Below are 27,525 nucleotides of genomic sequence, written 5' to 3' on the forward strand. Positions count from 1 at the left end.
AAAGACTACACAAAGATAGGGAGGGTGTTGATCCATCTGATTTGTTTAAGAGACGTCTGGAAACTGTTTCAGGATTTTGTGGCCATTTGCTCAGATGGTTCAAAAGATCCAAGGACAGGACGTACTGGGTCAGCATTTGTAGTGCAGGAATGTGGGGTGGAAGTCAGGAAACGTATTACAGATCATCTGGCTGTACATACGGTGGAGCTGATGGTTATACTGTTGACCTTGCAGTGGGTGGAGGAAGTCAAACAAGACAGTAGTTATTTGCTCTGATTCATTTGTGGTGTTAATGAGTCTCCAGTCCTTTAGCTCACGTAGCAGACGACCTGCTTTATGAGGTGCTACAAACCCATGGCAGGATTAAACAGATGGGTATACAGATAAGATTTACTTGCGTCCCAGCCCATGTGGGGGTGGAGGGGAACGAGGCTGTAGATGCACAGGCTAAACAAGCACTTAGTAGTAGGGATGTTGAAGTTTTAATGAGCAAGGCAGAGGCAAAAATACTGATATATACTGTGATGGTGCAGAGATGGCAGGAGCTGTGGAATAGAGATAAGGGAAGGCATTTATTTCAAGTACAGAGGAAAGTTGGAGAGGACGGCAGGAAGGGACAGAAGAGAGGAGGCTATTTTTACAAGATTAAGGGTGGCCAGTTGAATAAGACCATTAAACGTGATAGGAAAGCATCCAACAGGAAAGTGATTATTGTCAGGAAACAGAGACCGTGGAGCATGTATTGCTACAGTGTGGGCAGTATCAGAGGGAAAGAGAGAGGATGAGATCTAGTATGAGGGAGAAGGGGATACAGGAAATTAGTTTAAAGAGTATATTGAGTAGAACGTCATTAGATATAGTTTCAAATATTTTATCTTTTTTAAGAGCAACGGGGCTGGCAGGTAGGATTTAGTTTCTCCCTGTCTCTGGCCCACACTCCAATACGGTGGGTGGCGGTAATGCACCATAACGTTGGATGCCAACCGCCGATAAACCCCACTGAGGAAGAAGAAGAAGAAAGTATTTTCGCGGCTCATGAGATTTGTTCTTGAGGACTGGGCTATAGGGAGTTCGGAATCTAATTGTAAGTATTATGTTGTTGATTTATGCAGCTGTAACTTTTGTTCGTGACTTTGAACATAGTCTAGTAAAACGCATGACACACCCACAAATGTTTGTAGAGTTGCTGACTAACAGAGTCAACTATGAAAAGGAAAGTCGCACACTATATGCTCCCAACAATTTAATGGGTAAACCTAATAACAATCGTTTCGGCAATGCAGTGGTGTTTTTGTTTTTACACTAGTATCACTTTTATTGCGTGTTTTAATTTTCTATTTCTCATTTCTTACTCTGCATTGTTGAAGTGCCCATAAGTAAGCGTTTAACTGTTATTCGACGTATTATTTCACGAATAAAAATAGATTTTTGCCAAAACGTTGGTTATTAGGTTTCCTATTTAAATTGTTGCGAGCGTATATAGAGTGCGACTTTATTTGTATACATTGACCTTGCTCTCTTAGTAAGCAAGAAGAGCGTGTTCATTGAGTCAACGTTTTTATTAGTCAATGCATATTATTCAGGCTATCCACTGTCTCGCTCTGATTAATTTGGCTCAACCACTGATTGTTGTCAGGTGTAAACCTTTTCCTGTGGAGAGACCACTGTTTCTCAGAAGCCTTGTTTGTTTTTCTACTAAGGAGAAAAGCCCTAACATGGCATTGGTCGTCAGATTGTCCACACTCATGTTTGTCCTCACCACAGGGACTGAGACATCCAAGTAAGGCATTCTGCAGGCACAATTTTTAATACTTTTGCCAACACTACAACTTCCAAAATGCTCACACCAATTGGTCTAGGAGTTTTTTTTAAAACCCAAACTACACTTGTCAGTCGTAACATTTTCTATACTACAGTCCTAGAGTGCTGTTGAATTTTGTTTGTCTATCTATTGCTTAAACAGGTCTAAGTCAGGGCCCAGAGTTAAAGTTAAAGCAGGTCATCCAGGTGGAATCTGGGGAGGATGCAGTCCTACAGTGCTCTGTGAAGTTTGGTGAGAAATCCCCTGGTAATGTAGAGATAGTGGGTCGTGTTGTGGAAGCTGGACCAGAATGGTGATCACGAAGATAACCTGTGTTCCAATCCAACATAATCAATAAACAATCCTCTGATACCAGGATGCCGCCGAGCAGTAATCCTCTTACAAAGAACACGTGGACAGCTCAACGGGGCTGGGAGGGGGGGGGGTCATTCCTTGTGAAGGGATGATTACAGTTAGACTGGCCTACTAGTGTAAAATCTTGTCAGCATTTACTGTATGTCTATGGCAAGGATTTTCTCAGTGCTTGTACTCATTGGACAGAATGTAGAGTGACAGCTGTGGCACCAGTGTGGCGGTCACACAGTGCATTGCATCATATCTCCTCACAGTGTAACAATATAGTATTCTCCTTTTTACGTCATGATTTCCATTGTGCAGAGGATTCATCAAGAATTCTTGCTTTTCTGACATTACCGTCTATTAGTGTCCATATATTATATAAATTGACTTAGCTACCTTTAAACCAATACCCTACAAACATGACTTAATTGATCGCATCCCTGAATGAGACATGATTTTCATTTCACTTCTGATTTTGTATGTGTTACAGAAACAGCTCTTGAGAATCCTGAAAATCCTGGGAATCAAAAGGAAATTCCAAAGAACAGTTACATGGGTGTGGCTGCTGTATTTGTGGTAGTAGGCTCGCTTGCCATTGGACTGCTGCTTCTCAAGCTGTTTCAAGCCATAAGACTCAGACAACGTGCCTAGTGAACACGACCCTGCTTTCGAAAGTCTCCGCAGAGAGGAATGCAGAGGTCTGGGAAGATTAGTAGAGTACTTCCTGTGCTGGCTAAATGCCAGGATGTTGCTATATAATGTGGAATGGAGAACTAACTCCTCAGACAAGAGGACTGAGCTTAGTTTGAATTGTGTTTTAGTTTCTCTATTCCTCTCCTCCTCCTTTCCAGAAAGGAATTCAGGATTTGTTATTGTATTGTCAGTGCGTGATAAATCACAAACCATGGTAGAGGACACCGTATCAACCCCTGTAAAAGGCTGCTTCTGGTTTCTCTTTCCAGATGAACCATTGACACAGGAGGACTGTTGTGGCAGAAGGTATGTTTGTGTTTATTATTTTCGTCTACCTAATGGAAGAGGGATTCCTGTCAAAACTATCAAATGTATAGTAAAATGCAAGGGATAAAATGTGTACAGTAAACTGTAGGGCCAACAGTAAAATGCTATGTATAAAATGTGTACAGTAAAATAGTGTATAACAGTGTTGGTATTCCTATTGTCCCCTATGGAACCAGAGCCTGAGGATACAGCAGTCCCAGCAGAGCGCAACCTCAGCACCATGACAGGACTGTTTCCATAGCGACAGATGTATTATCAGGAGTGCTATGGGCTCTCTTCCCTGTCGGTGTCATGTCCACTCTGTCTTAAACGTCACCCAGCTAACTGAATGTGACTGCTTTGCCTGGAAAAGGGAAAAATCTGGCGCAACACTCTATTCTGTTCCCCCTCTGCAGGAGAAAGAGTCCATTCATTGTCCTGCTAACAGTATTAACAGCATTGTCTGTAGTTGTTAACCACACCAGATTATTCTTTCATAAAAAATATTATCTATTGTGAATAAAACCTGAAATGAGAGTATATAGGACTATCTGTAGAAGGACACACACATTTGCACATATTAAGTGGACATTGATTTGACAGTGAAGACACTAGTGTGACACAGTAGCACTGTGTGAAATTGATCTTGACCAAACACATATTTTGTGCATCACAATTTGAGTAAGTAATTTATTCAGAAGCCAATAGTGGATTTGAGAGTTGCTTTAGTTGACATGCCTCAGTGTTCCATTATGCCCAGTGTTTTCCTGTGTCATGGTTCTGGAACTGGACATGGGCACTGTAGGTATGATAAGTATTCAACCCCCTTAGATTTCTTCACATTTTATTGTTACAAAGTGGGATTCAAATTGATTTAATTGTCATGTCATGTTGGTCTTCTGTCATATAGATTATGTTTGATTTTGTGTGTGAGTGAGGTTTTTACCCGCCAGGCAGCAGCGGGCATCGCAACCCTGAAGAGCACGATTAACGGATCATTGGAGGAGCATGACAGTCGGGAGTCCACAACACTGTCTGTGTTCTGGTTGTCTGTGGAGGATGTGCAGGTGACTAGCATGACACTACTTAACACTACAAACTGTCCACTTAGGAAGCAACACTGATTGACAATACATTTCACATGCTGTTGTGCAAATGGAATAGACAACAGGTGGAAATTATAGGCAATTAGCAATAAAGAAGTGGTTCTGCAGGTGGTGACCACAGACCACTTCTCAGTTCCTATGCTTCCTCGCTGATGTTTTGGTCACTTTTGAATGCTGGCGGTGCTTTCACTCTAGTGGTAGCATGAGACAGAGTCTACAACCCACACAAACGGCTCAGGTAGTGCAGCTCATCCAGGATGGCACATCAATGAGAGCTGTGGCAAGAAGGTTTTCTGTGTCTGTCAGCGTAGTGTCCAGAGCATGGAGGCGCTACCAGGAGACAGGCCAGTACATCAGGAGACGTGGAGGAGGCCGTAGGAGGGCAAAAACCCAGCAGCAGGACCGCTACCTCCGCCTTTGTGCAAGGAGGAGCACTGCCAGAGCCCTGCAAAATGACCTCCAGCAGGCCACAAATGTGCATGTGTCTGCTCAAACGGTCAGAAACAGACTCCATGAGGGTGATATGAGGGCCCGATGTCCACAGGTGGGGGTTGTGCTTACAGCCCAACACTGTGCAGGACGTTTGGCATTTGCCAGAGAACACCAAGATTGGCAAATTCGCCACTGGCGCCCTGTGCTCTTCACAGATGAAAGCAGGTTCACACTGAGCACGTGACAGATGTGACAGACGAGTCTGGAGACGCGGTGGAGAACGTTCTGCTGCCTGCAACATCCTCTAGCATGACCGGTTTGGCGGTGGGTCAGTCATGGTGTGGGGTGGCATTTCTTTGGGGGGCCGCACAGCCCTCCATGTGCTCGCCAGAGGTAGCCTGACTGCCATTAGGTACCGAGATGAGATCCTCAGACCCCTTGTGAGACCATATGCTGGTGCGGTTGGCCCTGGGTTCCTCCTAATGCAAGACAATGCTAGACCTCATGTGGCTGGAGTGTGTCAGCAGTTCCTGCAAGAGGAAGGCGATTGATGCTATGGACCGCCCATTCCCCAGACCTGAATCCAATTGAGCACATCTGGGACATCATGTCTCGCTCCATCCACCAACGCCACGTTGCACCACAGACTGTCCAGGAGTTGGCGGATGCTTTAGTCCAGGTCTGGGAGGAGATCCCTCGGGAGACCATCCGCCACCTCATCAGGAGCATGCCCAGGCGTTGTAGGGAGGTCATACAGGCACGTGGAGGCCACACACACTACTGAGCCTCATTTTGACTTGTTTTAAGGACATTACATCAAAGTTGGATTAGCCTGTAGTGTGGTTTTCCACTTTAATTTTGAGGGTGACTCCAAATCCAGACCTCCATGGGTTGATACATTTTGTGTGATTTTGTTGTCAGCACATTCAACTATGTAAAGAAAAAAGTATTTAATAAGATTATTTCATTCATTCAGATCTAGGATGTGTTTAAGTGTTTGTGCAGTGTATATTTGATGTTTGTATAGGACTACAGTTGAACTACTTGATAATTATAACCTTTGTGTGTGGTTGTTTCTGTCCATTTACAGGCAATCCTATCGCCTCATCTCTCACCTGCCCCCTCTCAACACCTCTCACCTGTGCTCTCTTCTCACCTCTCACCTGTCCCCTCTCCTCAACTCTCGTCAGCCTCTTCTCCACTCACCTCCTTCATCACCAAACTTTCCTTCTTATCACCCCTCACCCTTTACGTCCTCACTCTTTTCTTCTTATCACCCCTCACCTTCTAAGTCACTTTCTCCTTCTCCCTCAGCTTCACCTCCATCATCGGATCCAGAGACAGTTTTTTAAAAAAGAGCATTTGTTTATAAACAAAATGTAGTATTTAACTTCAATGTCAGAGTATTTTCCCTTAGGATCAATCCTTATTCGATTTGTCATACATTTTGAATGAGCCCCCTCGGCCATCTTCGAGGGTCCGGAAGGAGTGAAACGGATGTCCTTTGATGTCCATGGTAAGCCTTCCTTTGTTTTTACCTGTATTAACGTCTGACTTTCATGTCAAATACAACATTTAAGACAAAACAATTAGTGAAAAGGCTTTTTCAGATGCTTTGTCCAGGGCGATATATCATAGGGATAATAAAGCTGGCACACATTTTTAGCATCACATGAGGGCCTGTATGGAATCATTGGGAAAATGGTCAGTGTGTGTGTGGTCCATTGAGGGGTTGGGCCACACTTCTTCTCTGAGCGACTCTTCGCAGCAGTGTGTGGGAAGCCTGCTCCTCCACTCAGACTGGAGGAGGTGGGCCACACTACTCTGAGAGCACATTTAGAAAATGTACGTTTTATGTCCTCCCTAACAGCAAAAGGAAATAATATATAATCCTTTTTACATGTATGGTTTCTTTTGCTGTGTTTAAAATTCTCGATTGCCTGTCATACATTTTTTAAATTCTAGATCAAAAAAGCAGTGGACCTATCAGAGGTAAAGAACAAATGGGAGGACTGGCTGAGCCTACTGAGGCTGAAAAGGAACGTTGTCATGGCGCTTGCAACGCCAGGGTTGTGGGTTCGATTCCCACGGGGGACCAGTATGAAAAATGTATCCACTCACTAACTGTAAGTCGCTCTGGATAAGAGCATCTGCTAAATGACTAAAATGTAAATGTAAAGACAATGGAGGACAGGGATGGTGTGGTTGAATTGGTGGCTCAACAATTTGTTGAAGGGAGCATGCAGGTGGCCTTGGAGCAGTACGTCAACGCTGTTATAAATCTGTGAAGTACTTGTCATTACCTCCTCTAACATACAGTAAGTGTATTTAATCGGTCCACCCCCCTAAATCAATACACATCACTATATTGTCCTTAACACTTATTTCTTTAAATATACATACTGTCTCTAAACCATAACAGGTTCAAATATGTTCTCAACTCTCTTGGGCTGCTTGAGGCATTGGGGAACCACCCGGACAGCTTCCGAGCACTTTTTGTGGACTCCATAAAGCCTCCCACTGCCAGGGACCTGTTTAAAGTAACCTATTCCACACGGCAACCGGCGGTGGTTGAGGAACGACACCATCTGCCGCTGGCCAAGGTGCAAGGTAAGATAGTAGTTAAATTGTTAACGTTTATCGGTAACTGCATATTATTCCATTTGTGAATTAAATGTGTATTTTAAATGTTTTACTGTGTACTCCTCAGATGGAGAATGTCCTCCTCTAACAGTGGCAATGGTGTTGGAGTTTTCTACTGGGGCAACGGTGGTGCCACCCCTGGGGTTTGAGGACACCCTGACCATCGAATTCCTCCACACAGCGCGAGGGAGTCTCGCTGGGCAGCAGAAGAAAAGTACCCAGAGGCAAACGCATTTACTGTGACACTAAGGCTCCCTCTTCATAGCACCTACAATGCCTTTAGGGTATTGTGAATTCCCTGCATTTCAGTGTTGCATAAACACACCTTAGTGGAGAGTGACAGATAATAGGTAGAACATTGGAGGGTGAAGTCTGTGGGACTTGTTCTGCCTTCCCTCTCCCACTGTTTCATATATGTACTAGCTATGTGCTGAAGACTTGTACATTTCCGACCCTGTTCTTTTGAATGTCTTAATGTACCTATTTTCTGCTATGATAAAAATAGTTATTTTTATCATACAGAATGTGTAGAATTGTATCTAGTAGCACTAAACTACAGTAGCAATTAAGTGTTTGAAAATGTAACTGCACATCAAACATTTAAGCATTTATCTACTTACCGTCTGTGTTGTTAGTACAGTGCATTCGGAAAGTATTCAGACCCCTAGACTTTTTCCACATTTTAGTACGTTACAACCTTATTCTAAAATTGATTAAATAACTTTTTTCCCCTCATCAATCTACACACAATACCCCATAATGACAAAGCAAAAACTGGTTTAGACATTTTTGCAAATATATAAAAAATAAACTGAAATATCACATTTACATAAGTATTCAGACCCTTTACTCAGTACTTTGTTGAAGCACCTTTGGTAGCGATTACAGCCTCAAGCCTTCTTGGGTATGACGCTACATCTTTATTTCTTTAATCCATTTTAGACTCTTAAACTCTGGTCAAGGTCCGCTCCAGTTCAGCTACAGCACAAGTTGTCTAGTTACCTCAACGGTGTCGGGACCACTGCGTACTGGCAACTCCAGCAGTACCTAAACACATCCTAAACACAGATCTATCTCTGAACCCACCGAGGGGCCATACACCTTGACACTCTTTGTTAAGGGTTGAACATGTCTGTAGTACATTTCTAGAGACCAAATCATACAGTGTGTGAAAGAGGGGGAGTGTGCCATAACCCTCTGTAGAATGTCAACTCCCAGGCTGCCTCTGGGGCCTTCCAATGGATTTATTGTCCGCAACAGTTCCATCTGTGTGTTGCTGATGGGGAACTGGATTTGTGGGACAATCACCCCTTCCGAACAATAAAGAGCTGCGGCACCAGTGGTTGGAGGAGCTGAGGTAGTGGTGGTTGGAGGAGCTGAGGTGGTGTTGCTGGTGGTGGTTGGAGGAGCTGAGCTGGTGGTGGTGGTTGGAGGAGCTGAGCTGGTGGTGGTGGTTGGAGGAGCTGAGGTGGTGGTGGTGGTTGGAGGAGCTGAGGTGGTGGTGGTGGTTGGAGGAGCTGAGGTGGTGGTGGTGGTGGTTGGAGGAGCTGAGGTGGTGGTGGTGGTTGGAGGAGCTGAGGAGGTGGTGGTGGTTGGAGGTGGTGGTGGTGGTTGGAGGAGCTGAGATGGTGCTGGTAGTGGTTGGAGGAGCTGAGATGGTGGTGGTTGGAGGAGCTGAGGAGGTGGTGGTGGTTGGAGGAGTTGAGGAGGTGGTGGTGGTGGTTGGAGGAGCTGAGATGGTGGTGGTTGGAGGAGCTGAGATGGTGGTGGTTGGAGGAGCTGAGGAGGTGGTGGTGGTTGGAGGAGTTGAGGAGGTGGTGGTGGTGGTGGTGGTGGTTGGAGGAGCTGAGATGGTGCTGGTGGTGGTTGGAGGAGCTGAGGTGCTGCTGGTGGTGGTTGGAGGAGCTGAGGTGGTGGTGCTGGTGGTGGTTGGAGGAGCTAAGGTGGTGGCTTGAGAGGTGATGGTGGTTGAAGCTGGGGCGAACAAATCCCTTACTGCTGTCAGATTGGCCCTCTGCATTGCTAGGGCACCTGAGACGAAGAACTGCAGAGGTGACTGTCGTTGTTCAGTCCTCAGCCCATGGTGGTTCCACTGACTGGGAAATAAAGCAAGATCTCTGTTCACCCGTGACAGGAACACAAAGTGCAGTGCCCACAGGTGAACCTCATTGTTGATGTTGATGATCTGCTCTGTCTCCAAGAAGGTGATCAGGTCATGGTAAACGACTCCATGCCAGACATCCCCCCACAGCCGCTCTATCTTCCGGTTGTGAGTGCTCCTTCCCCTGAGGGCACTTCCCCTCTCACCACCCCTGAACTGCTCCATGAAGGCACACATACGGTTGTTTTCACCACCCTGGTCACATCTCACCCGGGATGGTATTCCGTAGCAGGTGTTGGCTGCTTCGATTGACTCCATGACTGTGGCACTCCTGTTGTTGTCAGAGGCCTTCAGAAACACAACAAGCCTGCTGTAACCATCCACAGCACCATGGATAACAATCCTCCACCTAAAAAACAAGATACATTTGTTTTACAAAAAGGCGATGCAGTTTTAACTAGCTACAAATGAGCTAAAACAAAAAGGTTCTTCATACAGATATCGCTAGCTAGCTACTGTACTCTTAGACTCTTTATTTGATTGCAAAATTCTGGTAACTTTACCAAAATCCCCAGCTTTTACAGGAATCACAATATGGATCACAATATGGCCAATGGAAAATGATGGCTCCCCTGTGAACAACCACCAATGGAGCAAGGTTCGACTTCATTAGTACATTTCAATAGTCATGGGGTGCTGAATGTTTCATTGCTGAATCATAGAGCTCTAATCTGGCTCACTTTCCATTATCAGTGACCAAGACATTCCATCAGAGCTCACAGGTGCAGGGACACATCCCGTCAGAGCTCACAGGAGCAGGGACACATCCCGTCAGAGCTCACAGGAGCAGGGACACATCCCATCAGAGCTCACTGGTAAGGTTTGTCTAAATACACTAGTATTCTGCTGAGATCGGGGCATTCCTAATGAAATTGGAGTTGGGTGACAAAGAATCCTTAAGATGGTCCAATGGGCATGGTGTGAAGCCTATCTCTTTGTGTCAGTCTGCTAAACCTCCTGATGTCCTCTAGGGTGAGATTCAGGTCCTGCTGAACAACTTGCAGCAGGAGATTAATATTTAATTAATTAATTAATATGCCATTTAGCAGACCCTTTTATCCAAAGCGACTTACAGTCATGCGTGCATACATTTTTGTGTATGGGTGGTCCCGGGGATCGAACCCACTACCCTGGCGTTACAAGCGCCGTGTTCTACCAGCTGAGCAGGGGCAGCTCAATACCAATACCAAGCTCAATACCAAGATATCATCCCTGCAAAGAGGGAGGGCATCCCCCCAACCCTCCCAACAGCCAGCATCCCTGCGAGCAATGGAATGCTCCAACACCATCTCCAATCACCCCCATGGTGGGACCAACGTGGAATGGTGGAGTAAATACTACACGTGGAGATTTCTACTTCAGGAGAAAGGGTAATTTAAGCTTTATTTTATGAGTAATGAAATTACTATTCTGAGTGTGTCAGTTAGTGATTGTTCTGTAGGTGACATGAGCGGAGTGGACTGACGTCTCCCACTTGTTACAGATATCCAGAGTAGATGTTGTGGATCCTTCCATAATGACCATCACCAAGCCAGACTAACCCGAGGCCAACCCTCAGAGCCAGACTGGCAGCCGGCCGGGGGCTGAGCCTGAGACCCCTGCTGTAGCGGTTCAGAACAGTGGAGGATGACTCAGCTGGATCTTCTGGAGATGAAAGGAGGTTCATCTATCTGAGACAAAGACAAATCTGTAAGGAACCTGTTTAAATATTCTATATAGACACAAAACTGAGCCCAAGGCCAAGGTATTCACTTTAAATCATGTCAGTTAAAAATAGTGGATGATCGTTGTATTTTAACTGTGAGAATGGTACTAATCATTTGGAGAATTTGTTGATGTGTTTTACAGAACAAGCCTATACCGCCTCCTCCCCCGATGGGAAGGTATCTGGGGAACTCTTCCCAAATGAGTGAATCCTTACTTCAGGAAAGCAGGTGAATAATGTTTAATTCAAATACTGTGCCAGCCAACCATCGCTTTCTCTGGTGATCTCCTGCCTGCTAACATCTTTCCCACTAACAGCAGGTCTATGGGAAAAATATCCCAGGATGCTCTACTCTGATGGGACCACCTCAACACCACCAAGCCAGCTCCCTTGACAGTTCCCTGCCCAACACTCCACCCCCATGGCACAGATGACAGAACCTTGCCCCTGGGACTCTACCCTACTGAGGTATGAATCCTTCCAAAGTTAATCGATTTCATAAACTGAGCTTTTTACAGTTACAGTGAGGGGGAAAAAAGTATTTGATCCCCTGCTGATTTTGTACATTTGCCCACTGACAAAGAAATGATCAGTCTATAATTTTAATGGTAGGTTTATTTGAACAGTGAGAGACAGAATAACAACAACAACAATCCAGAAAAACTCATGTCAAAAATGTTATAAATTGATTAGCATTTTAATGAGGGAAATAAGTATTCTACCCCCTCTCATTCAGAAAGATTTCTGGCTCCCAGGTGTCTTTTATACAGGTAACGAGCTGAGATTAGGAGCACACTCTTAAAGGGAGTGCTCCTAATCTCAGCTTGTTACCTGTATAAAAGACACCTGTCCACAGAAGCAATCAATCAATCAGCTTCCAAACTCTCCACCATGGCCAAAACCAAAGAGCTCTCCAAGGATGTCAGAGACAAGATTGTAGACCTACACAAGGCTGGAATGGGCTACAAAACCATCGCCAAGCAGCTAGGTGAGAAGGTGACAACAGTTGGTGCGATTATTCACAAATGGAAGAAACACAAAATAATTGTCAATCTCCCTCGGCCTGGGGCTCCATGCAAGATCTCACCTCGTGGATTTGCAATGATCATGAGAACGGTGAGGAATCAGCCCAGAACTACACGGGAGGATCTTGTCAATGATCTCAAGGCAGCTGGGACCATAGTCACCAAGAAAACAATTGGTAACACACTATGCCGTGAAGGACTGAAATCCTGCAGCGCCCGCAAGGTTCCCCTGCTCAAGAAAGCACATATACAGGCCCATCTGAAGTTTGCCAATGAACATCTGAATGATTCAGAGGAGAACTGGGTGAAAGTGTGGTGGTCAGATGAGACCAAAATCGAGCTCTTTGGCATCAACTCAACTCGCCGTGTTTGGAGGAGGAGGAATGCTGCCTATGACCCCAAGAACACCATCCCCACCGTCAAACATGGAGGTGGAAACATTATGCTTTGGGGGTGTTTTTCTGCTAAGGGGACAGGACAACTTCACTGCATCAAAGGGACAATGGACGGGGCCTTGTACCGTCAAATCTTGGGTGAGAACCTCCTTCCCTCAGCCAGGGCATTGAAAATGGGTCGTGGATGGGTATTCCAGCATGACAATGACCCAAAACGTACGGCCAAGGCAACAAAGGAGTGGCTCAAGAAGAAGCACATTAAGGTCCTGGAGTGGCCTAGCCAGTCTCCAGACCTTAATCCCATAGAAAATCTGTGGAGGGAGCTGAAGGTTCGAGTTGCCAAACGTCAGCCTCAATATCTTAATGACTTGGAGAAGATCTGCAAAGAGGAGTGAGACAAAATCCCTCCTGAGATGTGGCAAACCTGGTGGCCAACTACAAGAAACGTCTGACTTCTGTGATTGCCAACAAGGGTTTTGCCACCAAGTACTAAGTCATGTTTTGCGGAGGGGTCAAATACTTATTTCCCTCATTAAAATGCAAATCAATTTATAACATTTTTGACATGCGTTTTTCTGGATTTTTGTTTTGTTTTTCTGTCTCTCACGGTTCAAATAAACCTACCATTAAAATTATAGACTGATCATGTCTTTTGTCAGTGGGCAAACGTACAAAATCAGCAGGGGATCAAATACTTTTTTTGCCCAGAGGGACCATATCCACAAATGAATATTTCAGACTTCAGCATAGAAAAATTATTGAGACTTTTAAAAAACATTATCCCTTTCTACTTCATGTCTTGATGTTACATTTACATTTTAGTCATTTAGCAGACGCTCTTATCCAGAGTGACTTACATTTAGATCACATTCATTTGATATACTGTATGTTCAATCATCATTTACAATTGCCATATGTTACATACTGTACAGATGTACAATATGTAAATCTATATTTTATTTATATATTTCATGAACATACATTACAAAATATATTGAAATGCATTTTGAATTTACCACCATATACATTATTTCAATATATAACTTTTCTGTATGGGTACCTCACTTGAGATCAGTGATGAACTCAAGTGAAGGGGGAAGAAAAGAGGATGCATTTCAAATGTTTTCTAACAGGGTATTTTCCGTATCAGGCTTCGCTCCAGTGTTTGGCCCAGAAATGTTTCCTTTTGTGTTTCCACATCTCTGAGGCCTGGCCCCCTAAAAGCCCCAAATTGTTGGCTTTATGCAGACACCTCTCCCCCCACTAGAGAGCGATGTTCTCACACCCTGACTTGAGGTTTACGTAGGTGCTGTGTGCACTGGCTTTAGTTCCAGACCCACTTTAACCTGATTTACTAAGCAGCTGACCAGACCCACTCTAACCTGATTCACTAAGCAGCTGACCAGACCCACTCTAACCTGATTCACTAAGCAGCTGACCAGACCCACTCTAACCTGATTCACTAAGCAGCTGACCAGACCCACTCTAACCTGATTCACTAAGCAGCTGACCAGACCCACTCTAACCTGATTCACTAAGCAGCTGACCATGGTCTTCAATTTAGACCACAATTATTGAATCAGGTGTGTATACACACTTCCTCCACAGTGTGGCTTTCTAAGGGCGTTGTAATGTTATATAATATGCTGTAAAATATGTTGTGGTGAGTATATGTTATGTAGTGAACCATTCACCTCTCATGTCTGGGAGTAGAGGATATGTTATGTAGTGAACCATTCTGGGAGTAGGGAGTCTAGTGTTACACATATCACCTGATCCCAGGTTGCACGTAGAAAGCATCAATAGAGTTAGAAGTCATTGGTATCACACACTCTGATTCGTTATATCTACCTGCCTATAGTCTCAATAATAAAAGGTCACAACATTGTGCACTAACTTGGAAAAGTTCATGGCGTGTGTCCATTGGAAATGGTTGTTGTAGCGTACTATTCCAGTTGTACTTGAAGTCACTGTCTTTGAATGACAAACCCACAAATTAATACTCAGCAAATAATTGTGTTTTGTTGTTTAACCTCATTTATCCCTAACCTATGACTCTGTCACACACTGACACCCACAATTGCAATTTAAATAAGTTCAGGTCTTGATTCTCTGTATGTTATGTCGTAATTTCTTGATATACAGTGGGGAAAAAAAGTATTTAGTCAGCCACCAATTGTGCAAGTTCTCCCACTTAAAAAGATGAGAGAGGCCTGTAATTTATCATAGGTACACGTCAACTATGACAAACAAATTGAGAAAAAAAAATCCAGAAAATCACATTGTAGGATTTTTAATGAATTTATTTGCAAATTATGGTGGAAAATAAGTATTTGGTCACCTACAAACAAGCAAGATTTCTGGCTCTCACAGACCTGTAACTTCTTCTTTAAGAGGCTCCTCTGTCCTCCACTCGTTACCTGTATTAATAGCACCTGTTTGAACTTGTTATCAGTATAAAAGACACCTGTCCACAACCTCAAACAGTCACACTCCAAATTCCACTATGGCAAAGACCAAAGAGCTGTCAAAGGACACCAGAAACAAAATTGTAGGCCTGCACCAGGCTGGGAAGACTGGATCTGCAATAGGTAAGCAGCTTGGTTTGAAGAAATCAACTGTGGGAGCAATTATTAGGAAATGGAAGACATACAAGACCACTGATAATCTCCCTCGATCTGGGGCTCCACGCAAGATCTCACCCCGTGGGGTCAAAATGATCACAAGAACAGTGAGCAAAAATCCCAGAACCACATGGGGGGACCTAGTGAATGACCTGCAGAGAGCTGGGACCAAAGTCTACCATCAGTAACACACTACGCCGCCAGGGACTCAAATCCTGCAGTGCCAGACGTGTCCCCCTGCTTAAGCCAGTACATGTCCAGGCCCGTCTGAAGTTTGCTAGAGTGCATTTGGATGATCCAGAAGAGGATTGGGAGAATGTCATATGGTCAGATGAAACCAAAATAGAACTTTTTGGTAAAAACTCAACTCGTCGTGTTTGGAGGACAAAGAATGCTGAGTTGCATCCAAAGAACACCATACCTACTGTGAAGCATGTGGGTGGAAACATCACGCTTTGGGGCTGTTTTTCTGCAAAGGGACCAGGACGACTGATCCGTGTAAAGGAAAGAATGAATGGGGCCATGTATCGTGAGATTTTGAGTGAAAACCTCCTTCCATCAGCAAGGGCATTGAAGATGAAACGTGGCTGGGTATTTCAGCATGACAATGATCCCAAACACACCGCCCGGGCAACGAAGGAGTGGCTTCATAAGAAGCATTTCAAGGTCCTGGAGTGGCCTAGCCAGTCTCCAGATCTCAACCCCATAGAAAATCTTTGGAGGGAGTTGAAAGTCCGTGTTGCCCAGCGACAGCCCCAAAACATCACTGCTCTAGAGGAGATCTGCATGGAGGAATGGGCCAAAATACCAGCAACAGTGTGTGAAAACCTTGTGAAGACTTACAGAAAACGTTTGACCTGTGTCATTGCCAACAAAGGGTATATAACAAAGTATTGAGAAACTTTTGTTATTGACCAAATACTTATTTTCCACCATAATTTGCAAATAAATTCATTAAAAATCCTACAATGTGATTTTCTGGATTTTTTTTTCTGATTTTGTCTGTCATAGTTGACGTGTACCTATGATGAAAATTACAGGCCTCTCTCATCTTTTTAAGTGGGAGAACTTGCACAATTGGTGGCTGACTAAATACTTTTTTCCCCCACTGTAGTAGGCATACCTCATGTTCCTATTGGTGGAGAGGTTCAAGGGCAGACACCACTGTGGTATAGACATATATTTCCTGTTATTTGAAGGCTCAGTTTAGTTTTGATGTGAAGCTCATGTTGTTTTAGCACAATGTCTGCTTTCTGTCTGTGTTGTGCAATCTTCCTCTGTCTCCTTTGCAGCACCCTGGCTGGGAAAGGTGAGTGGTGTTTATTTTAGTTTTCTATTGGGAGGTGGACATCTTTTTGAGTTCATGGAAAGGGGTGGTTTTTTATTTAACATTTCATCTAGTCAGTTTTACATTTAAAATATATTATGTACAGTCGACTCCTGATAAGTGCACTTTGATTAAGTTTGAATTCTTTAAGTACAATACAGTTTTCCAGTCTCATTTCAATTACATGATTGTTAATAGCTTGCTCCTGATGCTCTGGCACGACAGTCCCAAGCTATTGCCTTTTTCAGGAGTCCACTGTAATCTAGAGTCCACTGTAATCTAGAGTCCACTGTAATCTAGAGTCCACTGTAATAGAGTCCACTGTAATCTAGAGTTGCAATATCATAGAGGTACAATACAACAGGCTGTTTTCAAGTCATTTACTTTTCAAGTGCAATATTCAAATGAGAGTAGTAGATGGCTCCTTGTAATCATAATACGTTTCCAAAAATAGACCCAGACTTCTGTGAAACTAGTTTAGGGTAGTGAAAATCTCCTTAACTGACTGATTGGTATTGGTTTATCCTTAAAGAACAAAACATGTGACACATATGGTGTGTGTGTTTCTTCCATTCTCCCATCTGCTCATAAAAGGGAACAATGGACTACTGGTCCGAAAGCAGAAGGGAGACACCATGACCATCCACTGCAGCACCTCTCTACAAGACCAAAAAAACCTGAGTGTGTTTATGCGCCTGACAAAAAATATACTAGTCTTCTACTATTACCAGGAAACAGGAAAAATCACCATCCATGAAAGGTTCCAACTCAGATTGACGACTAACGGAGGACTCAACAAAATGGACATCACCATCACAAACCTGACCATAGAAGACTCTGGGGCCTACTGGTGTTTGTACGGTGTTTCTAAGAAACCCAAAACTGAGGGGGAAGGAGCTGTTTTGCTGGTGGTGAATGGTGAGTGTCTCAGCCAGTCCTGATTCGCTCCCTAACCCTCCATTTGGCACTTACTATACCCTTCAATGTTCAAATTCAATTTTTGGGTCACATGCACAAGTACAGTGAAATGCTTAACCTGCAAGCCCTACCCTACAGTGCAGTATTCAATATCAAAATATTATAACTAATAAGACAATAAATAAAAAACAACACAATAAATAACATAGGAAGCTTATATACAGGGTCAGTGCCAATACCAGATGTACAATGTGCAGGGATACTGGAGTATTGTGGTAGATACAGTGTGGGAAAAAAGTATTTAGTCAGCCACCAATTGTGCAAGTTCTCCCACTTAAAAAGATGAGAGAGGCCTGTAATTTTCATCATAGGTACACGTCAACTATGACAGACAAATTGAGGAAAAAAAATCCAGAAAATCACATTGTAGGATTTTTAATGAATTTATTTGCAAATTATGGTGGAAAATAAGTATTTGGTCACCTACAAACAAGCAAGATTTCTGGCTCTCACAGACCTGTAACTTCTTCTTTAAGAGGCTCCTCTGTCCTCCACTCGTTACCTGTATTAATGGCACCTGTTTGAACTTGTTATCAGTATAAAAGACACCTGTCCACAACCTCAAAACAGTCACACTCCAAACTCCACTATGGCCAAGACCAAAGAGCTGTCAAAGGACACCAGAAACAAAATTGTAGACCTGCACCAGGCTGGGAAGACTGAATCTGCAATGGGTAAGCAGCATGGTTTGAAGAAATCAACTGTGGGAGCAATTATTAGGAAATGGAAGACATACAAGACCACTGATAATCTCCATCGATCTGGGGCTCCACGCAAGATCTCACCCTGTGGGGTCAAAATGATCACAAGAACGGTGAGCAAAAAATCCCAGAACCACACGGGGGACCTAGTGAATGACCTGCAGAGAGCTGGGACCAAAGTAACAAAGCCTACCATCAGTAACACACTACGCCGCCAGGGACTCAAATCCTGCAGTGCCAGACGTGTCCCCCTGCTTAAGCCAGTACATGTCCAGGCCCGTCTGAAGTTTGCTAGAGTGCATTTGGATGATCCAGAAGAGGATTGGGAGAATGTCATATGGTCAGATGAAACCAAAATAGAACTTTTTGGTAAAAACTCAACTCGTCGTGTTTGGAGGACAAAGAATGCTGAGTTGCATCCAAAGAACACCATACCTACTGTGAAGCATGGGGGGTGGAAACATCATGCTTTGGGGCTGTTTTTCTGCAAAGGGACCAGGACGACTGATCCGTGTAAAGGAAAGAATGAATGGGGCCATGTATCGTGAGTCTTTTCAGCATGACAATGATCCCAAACACACCGCCCGGGCAACGAAGGAGTGGCTTTGTAAGAAGCATTTCAAGGTCCTGGAGTGGCCTAGCCAGTCTCCAGATCTCAACCCCATAGAAAATATTTGGAGGGAGTTGAAAGTCCGTGTTGCCCAGCGACAGCCCCAAAACATCACTGCTCTAGAGGAGATCTGCATGGAGGAATGGGCCAAAATACCAGCAACAGTGTGTGTGAACCTTGTGAAGACTTACAGAAAACGTTTGACCTGTGTCATTGCCAACAAAGGGTATATCATAAAGTATTGAGAAACTTTTGTTATTGACCAAATACTTATTTTCCACCATAATTTGCAAATAAATTCATAAAAAATCCTACAATGTGATTTTCTGGATTTTTTTTTCTCAATTTGTCTGTCATAGTTGACGTGTACCTATGATGAAAATTACAGGCCTCTCATCTTTTTAAGTGGGAGAACTTGCACAATTGGTGGCTGACTAAATACTTTTTTCCCCACTGTAAGTGGTGGGTGCAGATATTGAAGGGTTAGGGTCAAGAGGAGGGTTAGGGAACGATTCAGGACCATTGTCTTAATGTGAGCTCTGAGTGGCGCAGTCTCATAGGAACAAATCCTAACTTGAGGCTGTAACTTCTAAACAAGTTTAGATTGGTCAATTTGTTGAGTTGTATGGTATTCTTCAACATCTCTGTTATAACATGAATTGCCCCTGGGGATATTTTAAATAATATGTACTGAACTGAATTAAAAAATTTGTTCTACTCTGGTGTGTTGCTGTACCACAGATGACCAGAATGGTGCGTCCTCAGGGCTAGGCATTCCCAGGTATCTGGTGCTGGTCTCAGCTGTCACTGCTGGCTCTGTGCTTCTCCTGAGTCTGGTTATCCTCTTCATCTGGGTCATCCCCAGGGTAAGTACTACAGTAAAGTGTGTGTGTGTGTGTGCCCACATGAAAACATACTACAGTTTACTATAGAATACTACAGTACTTACTATAGAATTCTGTAGTAAACTGTAATATACTGTACAATACTATACACTGTAGTATCCCTCGATCATGTATAGTACTTACTATATAATGTTGTAGTAGACTGTAGAATACTGTAGTAAATACTACAGTATTGTCTGCAAAAACATTACATCTGCAAAAACGCTAGACTTTAACGATAGTAAATACTACAGTATTTCATTTGCATATACCCTGCCCATTCCCCTCCCCCGTATCCCAATTTGTGCCAGGTTATAGAAAAGAACAGAAGCTCTGAACTATCTGTTCAGACCCCAGTCCTACCTACCTACCTACAGGTTATGGAACATTTTCTCTTTTAGTATTTCTCCAGTAGGTTTCCTCAAGGAAAAAGCCTCCACTTCTATGTCAAAGATAATACAACTAAAACACTATAGTAAATACTACAGTAATGTCCTCAAAAACACTACAGTAAATACTACAGTATACAATCTGCAAAAACACTGCAGTAAATACTACAGTATACTACAGTGTATACTACAGTAAATACTACAGTAAACAAACCGGAAAAAACTACATTAAATACTATAGTAAATACAGTTAATTTATTACAGTATTTATACTATAGTTAACTGTAAATACTACAGTATACTACAGTAAATATTACTTTAGTACGCAGAAACACTACTATAAATACTACAGTATATTACAGTCCGCAAAAACACTACAGTAAATACAATAGGATATAATTCAGTTATTTTACTACTGTATTTATACTATAGTTAAGTGTATACTACTTTAGTCCACAAAAACACTACAGTGAATTCTACAGTATTTATATCATAGTATACTATAGTATTTTTTCATGTGTGTGTGTCGGGTGGCAAGATTGCCACATCAGCACTGTCTCTACTGACTGTCTTTGGTAGGGAAATGCACCGTTTTTAACTTCAGCCTTTTGCTTTGACTCATATATGTAGACCTGATGGAATCTATTGGGGAAGTTCTATTATCAGTACTGCAACAACATATTTGACAGGAAATAGCTCCTTGCACTAGACATGTTCAGTGGTAGTGTTTGATTTGATCTACATTGATCGTATTTCATGAGTTGTGTTATAACTCATGAAATACGATCAATGTAGATCAAATCAAACACTACCACTGAACGAACTGCTTCTGGGGTCTTGCGTAAATTCTGCCCCCGCATATTCCATCTCATCTTACTCAAGTGTGTGTGTGTGTGTGTGTGTGTGTGTGTGTGTGTGTATGTATGTATATGTATATTTTTGACATTTGCAATGTGTTAATGTAAGTTCAATTAATTTCAATTCAATACAAAATATATTTACTGAAACACGAGCACTTCTGATCCGTCCCCCTTCTAAAGACACTGGCGGCAGGTAGCCTAGCGGTTAAGAGCATTGGGCTAGTAACTGAAAGTTCGCTGGTTCGAATCCCTGAGCCGACTAGGTGAAAAATGTGTTGCTGTGCCCTTGAGCAAGGCACTTAACCCTAATTGCTCCTGTAAGTTGCTCTGGATAAAAGTGTCAGGTAAATGTTGAAAAAAAAAAAAAATTGTTGTTGTTAATAATATAGCCTACTAATAGTACCATATCTGACCATTATCTCTTGTCTTCCCAGTTAAAGGCATGGCGTTCAACGATGAGACCAACACAGGTCAGGACTAGCGACGTCTATGAAGACATGCGCACCACCATCAGACGTGCGCACCACCCTTAGATGGGTTGTTACTGATGTTGCACGGCAGCCATCTTTACTTTGGGTCCAAACGGAGGCCCATGTCAGCTGACTAGGAGACAATGATGTCAACATACTGTAATACATGATATCAACAAAGGACCTTGAAAGATATCTTCTCAGGTAGTGTTTAGTAGCAAGGGCTTGCATCATTGATGTACACTTATGTCAGTCATTCAACCTCAAGGCAAGCTACCTATATACTGTAGCTACTTAAGTATACACAGCATTGTATGTGACTGACATCACACACTGTAAATGGTTGTTCATACAGAGGCTAGGAGAATGCTTTTTATGGTCCTTGACCCTGATGCAGCAGGTAATTTAACTTGTGCATGGAATTTCAACATCTTTAGCCGTACATTCTATTTTGCTGTATAGATTGACAATATATTTTTTTACCACTTTTAAATGTTGAATTGATTCTCAATTGTATATTTTTGTTTACATATTTGATGGCATTGGGCCTACGCCTATTTTCCAGGCGTCAGCCAACTTTTACTACTATTTAATTTTAATACTTTTGCATGCTTTAGTTCCTGTACTGATCATGTTGTTCCTGTAATGATAGTCTACATAAGACTAACAGTTCTGTTTCTGTGGTCACTGTGGCATCTCATGTTTTTCACAACAGTTTTGTGATGTTTGCATTTTAAGAACGCCCATCAGCAGGGCTCATCTCTCTACAGGAAAACAAGTCTGTTTTTTTATATTTACTGGACAGGCTGGGGTTGGTCTGTCCGGTAATGCTGTCGCCTTCCAGAACTTATTGTATGGCCCACTAGCTAGCTGGGATCGAATCACAGGTCTACCTCTTTACTCAATACTGTTTTTCCCTTCCATTCACTCCTGTCTCTCTCATTAAATCACAAAAAATACAAAAAGGAGTGGAAACCCACTCTCCTTAAAAAAATAAAACTGTATTCTGAAAGCCTGACTTACTATCAGTCAATAAGTCCACCTACTGACTCATTAACACAAGTGTTACACTGCATTACGATTATACTAATGTGTGTTAATGCAGAATAATTTTCCGGTGGAGTGTCATTCTACAACAACCTAATAGCGGAGTTGGTCCCTCAGATGGTTGGCTGACAGATTTAGTTTGACCTAGTTTGTGTTAATCAAAACATCCTTGGAGGAGGATGGGGAGGGGGAGAGGAGCCATTGCTTGCTCGGTCTGTGAGACAAAAAGGTTAAGGATCGTTACATCTGGAGACTCAGGTCTACATCCTTGCAAGGCAGTCTTTCCATGAGTCAAAAGGCAAGGGCCTAAATGTCATACTGTTTGTCACTAAAGCATGCACAACACCAGACCGCAGTGGAGGTGCATGTTGTTTTCATTGTACACGTCATGAACGTGTGGTGAAAGTTGGGTTAAAGCTGTGACTTTCTTCTCCCGCTGTGGACCCGAGTGTTTTTATGTAATGCAGCAAGTGTACCGTGTAGGTACAGAGATGTGAGTATGGTGTATGTAGTGGTGTGTGTGTGTGTGTGTGTGTGTTCTTTTTCTGGTGGTGGTGTGTGTGCGCATGGAGATGGCATTGAGACGAGACTAAGACACTTCCTGTCTTTGTGCACGTGTGTTGGTGCAGCGGGTGGTCGAAACTGCAAGCAGAGAGGAAGTCAAGACCCCTGTTTACAGGAATACAACATGGGTTACGCTAACTTACCGACATGACCGTGATGTTGACTAACTTGATTAAAGGTCAATACTCAAAACCTTCACCACAAACTGGCCAAGTAACTTTTTCACTCAGTCCCTGCTGACATTTACAGTGAATTCAATCCATCATATTTCTCAGCACATTTTCACATACTTCAATTTCTGAAAAAACAAACATGCTTTATATTATGTGTCATAGCCAGTCATTTCCTGTTTAGCTGTAACATTGCTGATTCTGAAGTATGGGCCTGTATGTCAATTCAAATGAAGGGTCATTCCATATTATATTATATTATTATTTCAATCACTTTCTGACTGCACTCCTTTAATTTGAACGAAACCTTCCATACATGTTTGGCCATAGTGTAAGGGCTCAGAAGGTGACTTTTTGGACCTGAATGCCAAAACATTCCAAGTTTACCCATTTTGCATACCCCCACCCTACCATGAGACATCCATGTCTTCATCGCTTTGAAAGCTAACAAACAGGGTTGTCAAACTGTAAAACATGGGTCAACTTTGAGCACCTCTATCTCCTGAATGTTTTGGCATTTAGGTCCAAAATGTCACTTTCTGACCACTTCCACCATGGGCAAACATGTATGAAACGTTTTGTTCAACTCAAAAGGGGTGCAGTCAGAAAGTGAACGAAATCATATGTAACGACCCAGAAGACATTCTCACGAGGAAAAAAACAAGGGGTGCAAGATACTGTGAGAGAAAAATGTATGTACTGCAAAAGTGCAGTCTCGAGAGATTTTGTGACAGCTCATCGTGTAAACGTTGTTTCAACGAGGCTGCAGCACCAACAACATTACACCTACTTTCTTGTGATGTCTCATAGAACCTCAACCCTGGACTGACGGAAGGGAAGTCCTCAAAATTCCTCGATGTAAAGTACTTCTCAATGTAAAGTACTCCTCAATGTAAAGTACTTTACATTATTATTACACTGTAGTTGTCCTCCAATGAGTCAAGATGACCTTCAATGATTCATTCAGATATCTGGTCTATCTCCTTGCCCTGTCAATTGGCTCTCTTAGGGTCCACATTGAACTGGCACGTACAGAATGAATAGCTTGGCTGACAACACTAGTCAGTTGATGTCTCTGTCTAACACTGAAAGGGTGAAAGCTGAGCTGAGCTACAGTATACTGAACAAAAATATAAACGCAACATTTAAAGTGTTGGTCCCGTGTTTCATGAGCTGAAATAAAAAATGAGTATTTCTGTCTGTAGTAAAGCCCTTTTGTGGGGAAAAACTCATTCTGATTGGCTGGGCCTGGCTCCCCAGTGGGTGGGCTGCACCCCTGTCCAGTCATGTAAAATCCATAGATTAGGGCATAATGAATTTATTTCAATTGACTGATTTCCTTATATGAACTGTAACTCAGTAAAATCTTTGAAATTATTGCATGTTGCATATTTTGGATCAGTATACATGGGGCTGCATCTGACTGATAGGATGTGGTTACAACAGCCTACATTACTATCTCTGGTGAGGTCATACCAGTTTCGTACTAGATGCAGTAAGCTACATACATCAACTTCAAAACATAGATAAGAAAGAATTGATAGGATCATCACTCATTTCAAAAGGCTGAATCAGCTCAAGTTTGCATTACATAAAGAATACACACCAAAAACATGATTTTAATTGATACATTTACAGTTGGCTAATGAACCAAAATGACCCAACATGCCCAAATGAAAAGTACATGTTATATTTTGTTTGAGAACCACAGTCATTGAACAGCAGGTTGTTAAAGAGCATCTGTGGTTTTATTTGATCAAGGTACTTCCCTTCTATCGAGAAGGGGGTAGCTGCAGCCCAATATCCGGAGTATGGGCGAGTGGGTGTGTCGAAAGGAAAGTAGTGGGTGTGTGGAAAGGAGTGGGTGTGTCGAAAGGAAAGGAGTAACCACACAACTACCGCAACTACCGTAGGCCTACCGTGAGAGTTTGGACTTCCGTTTTGAAGCCAGAGGATGAGTCAGTCATATTTCACTGTTAGGTTTACACAAATAATTGTACATTTTCAGTTATAAAGCTGATTTTTTAAATGTTTTATTAAAAGTACTGATCATGGGTGAGCAGGCAGGTCACCTGTGATACAAGTAAGTATTCGAAGTCCATCCATGTCTGAGGACTTCGGGAGCAGAGTATGTGAGTGGAGCGGAGCTGGAGTAGAGTGAGGAGCTGAGCTTGCCCTATTTGACTGGAGCGTGGAGCAAATTTCCCAAAAGCTGGAGCATAGGCCTTCTCGCTGCTCCAATTTCACTCCAGTAACGCTCCAGTAGCGCTCACTTCACACGCTCAGGGCATGCCCGGCCCAGCATGCATTTGTAGTCTGCTTGTGTGCTGCTATAGCCCCTTGCTTTAGCTACTGTCATCTACTATGCTAAATATTTTCATAAAGAAACTGATAAAACACAGGTGAAAAATCAAGGTGACTTATAAAGATGAGGACCAAGAGCAAGAGAGGGAGTGTGGTGATGTAGTGTCCACTAAAGAATCATTGTGGAATCTGAAAAGACAGGTATACCAAAAGCATGATGGTGTACTTAGTTCGTGCACATGCTAACAGAAAGGAACGAGGTGGGTAGCTAGCTAAGTGTGTCATTGTAGCAAAGTATTTACAAACAAAAAAATCAGATCTCTTAAAGGTTCTGTCCATTTTTTCTACATTTTACATTTTAGTCATTTAGCAGACGCTCTTATCCAGAGCGACTTACAGTTAGTTATATTATCTATACAACAGGCCATCATTGATTTTGGCCCAATAGGCCTGGCATATTACCTCTTTCAAGGAGCTTTCTGTTTTTATAGGGTTATTTTTACCTCAAATCCTTTAGGCCTACCTACAGAAAAATAAAAAAACAACCACACATCCCTTCCCAGCCTGGCAAAAGTGGCCCGAAAGGTGTTTAGCATCCCCAGTGGCTCTGCAAGCACTGAGAGGGTATTCTCCGCTGCTGGCCTGCTCTCCAGGCACCATCGTATGAGCCTGAAGCCACAGACTGGCAAAACTCATGTTTCTAAAAATGAATTCAAAGGCACTGTAGATGGAGCCTAATAAGGCATTTTTTGTTTATTTTGTATTTGATTCTAAGTAAGTCACAGCCTATATGTGCAATTTATAGACTATAATAATTGAATACAAAGAAATGTTGTTTAAATGCTGAGTGCTTAATGTCCCTGCCAGCCTAATGTGTAGCACTAGCAAATGCTTCACAATGTATTTATTTGTAGGCTATAGCCTTGAAATATTTGAAATAATATAGCCTAAATAATTCATTTTCGTTCCCTTACATGCTGACTAGACCGTGCGTCCGCGTGCGCCATCGCGCGCATGTTGATCGTGTCCACCCACACCAGATGTGATCAGGACACGCAGGTTGAAATATCAAAACGAACTCTGAACCAACTATATTTGGGGACAGGTCGAAAAGCATGAAACATTTATGGCAATTTAGCTAGCTTACTGTTGCTAGCTCATTTGTCCTGGGATATAAACATTGGGTTGTTATTTTACCTGAAATGCACAAGGTCCTCTACTCCGACAATTAATCCACAGATAAAAGGGTAAACCGAGCTTGTTTCTGGTAATCTCTCCTCCTTTAGGCTTCTTCTTCTTTGGACTTTATATGGCGGTTGGCAACCAACTTTATGGTGCATTACCACAACCATCTGGACTGGAGCGTAGACCTCAGTTCATCTTTCAATCCCCCACATGGGTACATGCTCCTAAAAACCAATGAGGAGATGGGAGAGGCAGGACTTGCAGCAACAAATAGAACCGAGTTCTATTTTAGCGCCTGGCTACGCAGACGCTAGTTGACGCGCACGAGCAGTGTGGGCGCAATGATTGAATAACATGTATGTGTACATTTATTTTGCATGTTAGGCTGCCTATCTGGATCCTGACCTATTTAGTGTTGACTGTATATGCTGTTAATACGACATGAAGCCTATTTGAAATGATGAGCGCTTCTTACAGTCACGTTTTATTGTTGTTTATTAAAATACTTTTCATTAAAATCTTATGGTTTGGTTTCAATAATAAAAATCCAAATGGTAGGTCCAGGTAGTCACAAAAATAGATGGGTGGTTGTGATTTTAATGAATGGAACGAATTGGAGCGGTAGTTTTTTTTCTTTAAGCGAGGAGTGTTTTTTAGTGGAGCAGTTGTAAAGGACACTGAGCAATGAGCGGGACTTCAAACAGCTCAACTCTGCTCACATACTCTAGTCGGGAGATGACGTGGAAGCCAGCCACTAGGGGCAATTGTGAGCGCTGTTACCTTCA

General features: G+C 42.8%; 1 protein-coding gene, 1 long non-coding RNA gene and 1 other non-coding gene across 16 annotated transcripts; all 3 read left to right on the forward strand.

Annotated features, from left to right (window-relative positions):
• The first annotated feature begins 1,011 nt into the window (after window positions 1-1,011).
• Window positions 1,012-7,567, forward strand: LOC121568755. 13 transcript variants are annotated; one of them, XR_006661201.1, is made up of 8 exons: window positions 1,012-1,084; window positions 1,701-1,780; window positions 2,652-2,859; window positions 3,124-4,227; window positions 6,116-6,214; window positions 6,664-7,016; window positions 7,121-7,308; window positions 7,409-7,567. It is a non-coding gene; the product is annotated as an uncharacterized LOC121568755 (long non-coding RNA). The 13 variants fall into 13 exon arrangements; XR_006661193.1 differs by having other exon boundaries at window positions 3,124-3,160; window positions 3,358-4,227; window positions 6,664-7,308; XR_006661196.1 differs by having other exon boundaries at window positions 3,124-3,160; window positions 4,099-4,227; window positions 6,664-7,308.
• A 3,423-nt stretch (window positions 7,568-10,990) lies between these two features.
• On the forward strand, window positions 10,991-22,482 carry LOC121568756. 2 transcript variants are annotated; one of them, XM_041879155.2, is made up of 7 exons: window positions 10,991-11,191; window positions 11,351-11,436; window positions 11,525-11,675; window positions 16,544-16,560; window positions 17,173-17,496; window positions 19,609-19,733; window positions 21,435-22,482. In XM_041879155.2, the coding sequence occupies exons 3-7, from the start codon at window positions 11,629-11,631 to the stop codon at window positions 21,531-21,533; spliced, it is 612 nt and encodes a 203-aa protein (XP_041735089.2). In that variant the 5' UTR covers window positions 10,991-11,191; window positions 11,351-11,436; window positions 11,525-11,628; the 3' UTR covers window positions 21,534-22,482. The 2 variants fall into 2 exon arrangements, with proteins under 2 accessions (XP_041735089.2, XP_041735088.2); XM_041879154.2 differs by lacking the exons at window positions 10,991-11,191; window positions 11,351-11,436; window positions 11,525-11,675 and having other exon boundaries at window positions 16,319-16,560.
• Window positions 20,135-20,189, forward strand: LOC121570802. Its single transcript, XR_006001542.1, has one exon. It is a non-coding gene; the product is annotated as a U7 small nuclear RNA (small nuclear RNA).
• Window positions 22,483-27,525: the final 5,043 nt, after the last annotated feature.

This window comes from Coregonus clupeaformis, chromosome 7 (genome assembly GCF_020615455.1).
Source record: "Coregonus clupeaformis isolate EN_2021a chromosome 7, ASM2061545v1, whole genome shotgun sequence".
Taxonomy (NCBI): Eukaryota; Metazoa; Chordata; class Actinopteri; order Salmoniformes; family Salmonidae; genus Coregonus; species Coregonus clupeaformis.

Bases quoted from the DNA above. Each gene is read 5' to 3' on its own strand.
- LOC121568756 (XM_041879154.2), top strand. From the start codon at position 16,494: ATGTCTGCTTTCTGTCTGTGTTGTGCAATCTTCCTCTGTCTCCTTTGC. The intron at 17,497-19,608 runs GTGAGTGTCTCA...GCTGTACCACAG, and splicing joins TGTTTTGCTGGTGGTGAATG to ATGACCAGAATGGTGCGTCC. The intron at 19,734-21,434 runs GTAAGTACTACA...TTGTCTTCCCAG, and splicing joins TCATCTGGGTCATCCCCAGG to TTAAAGGCATGGCGTTCAAC.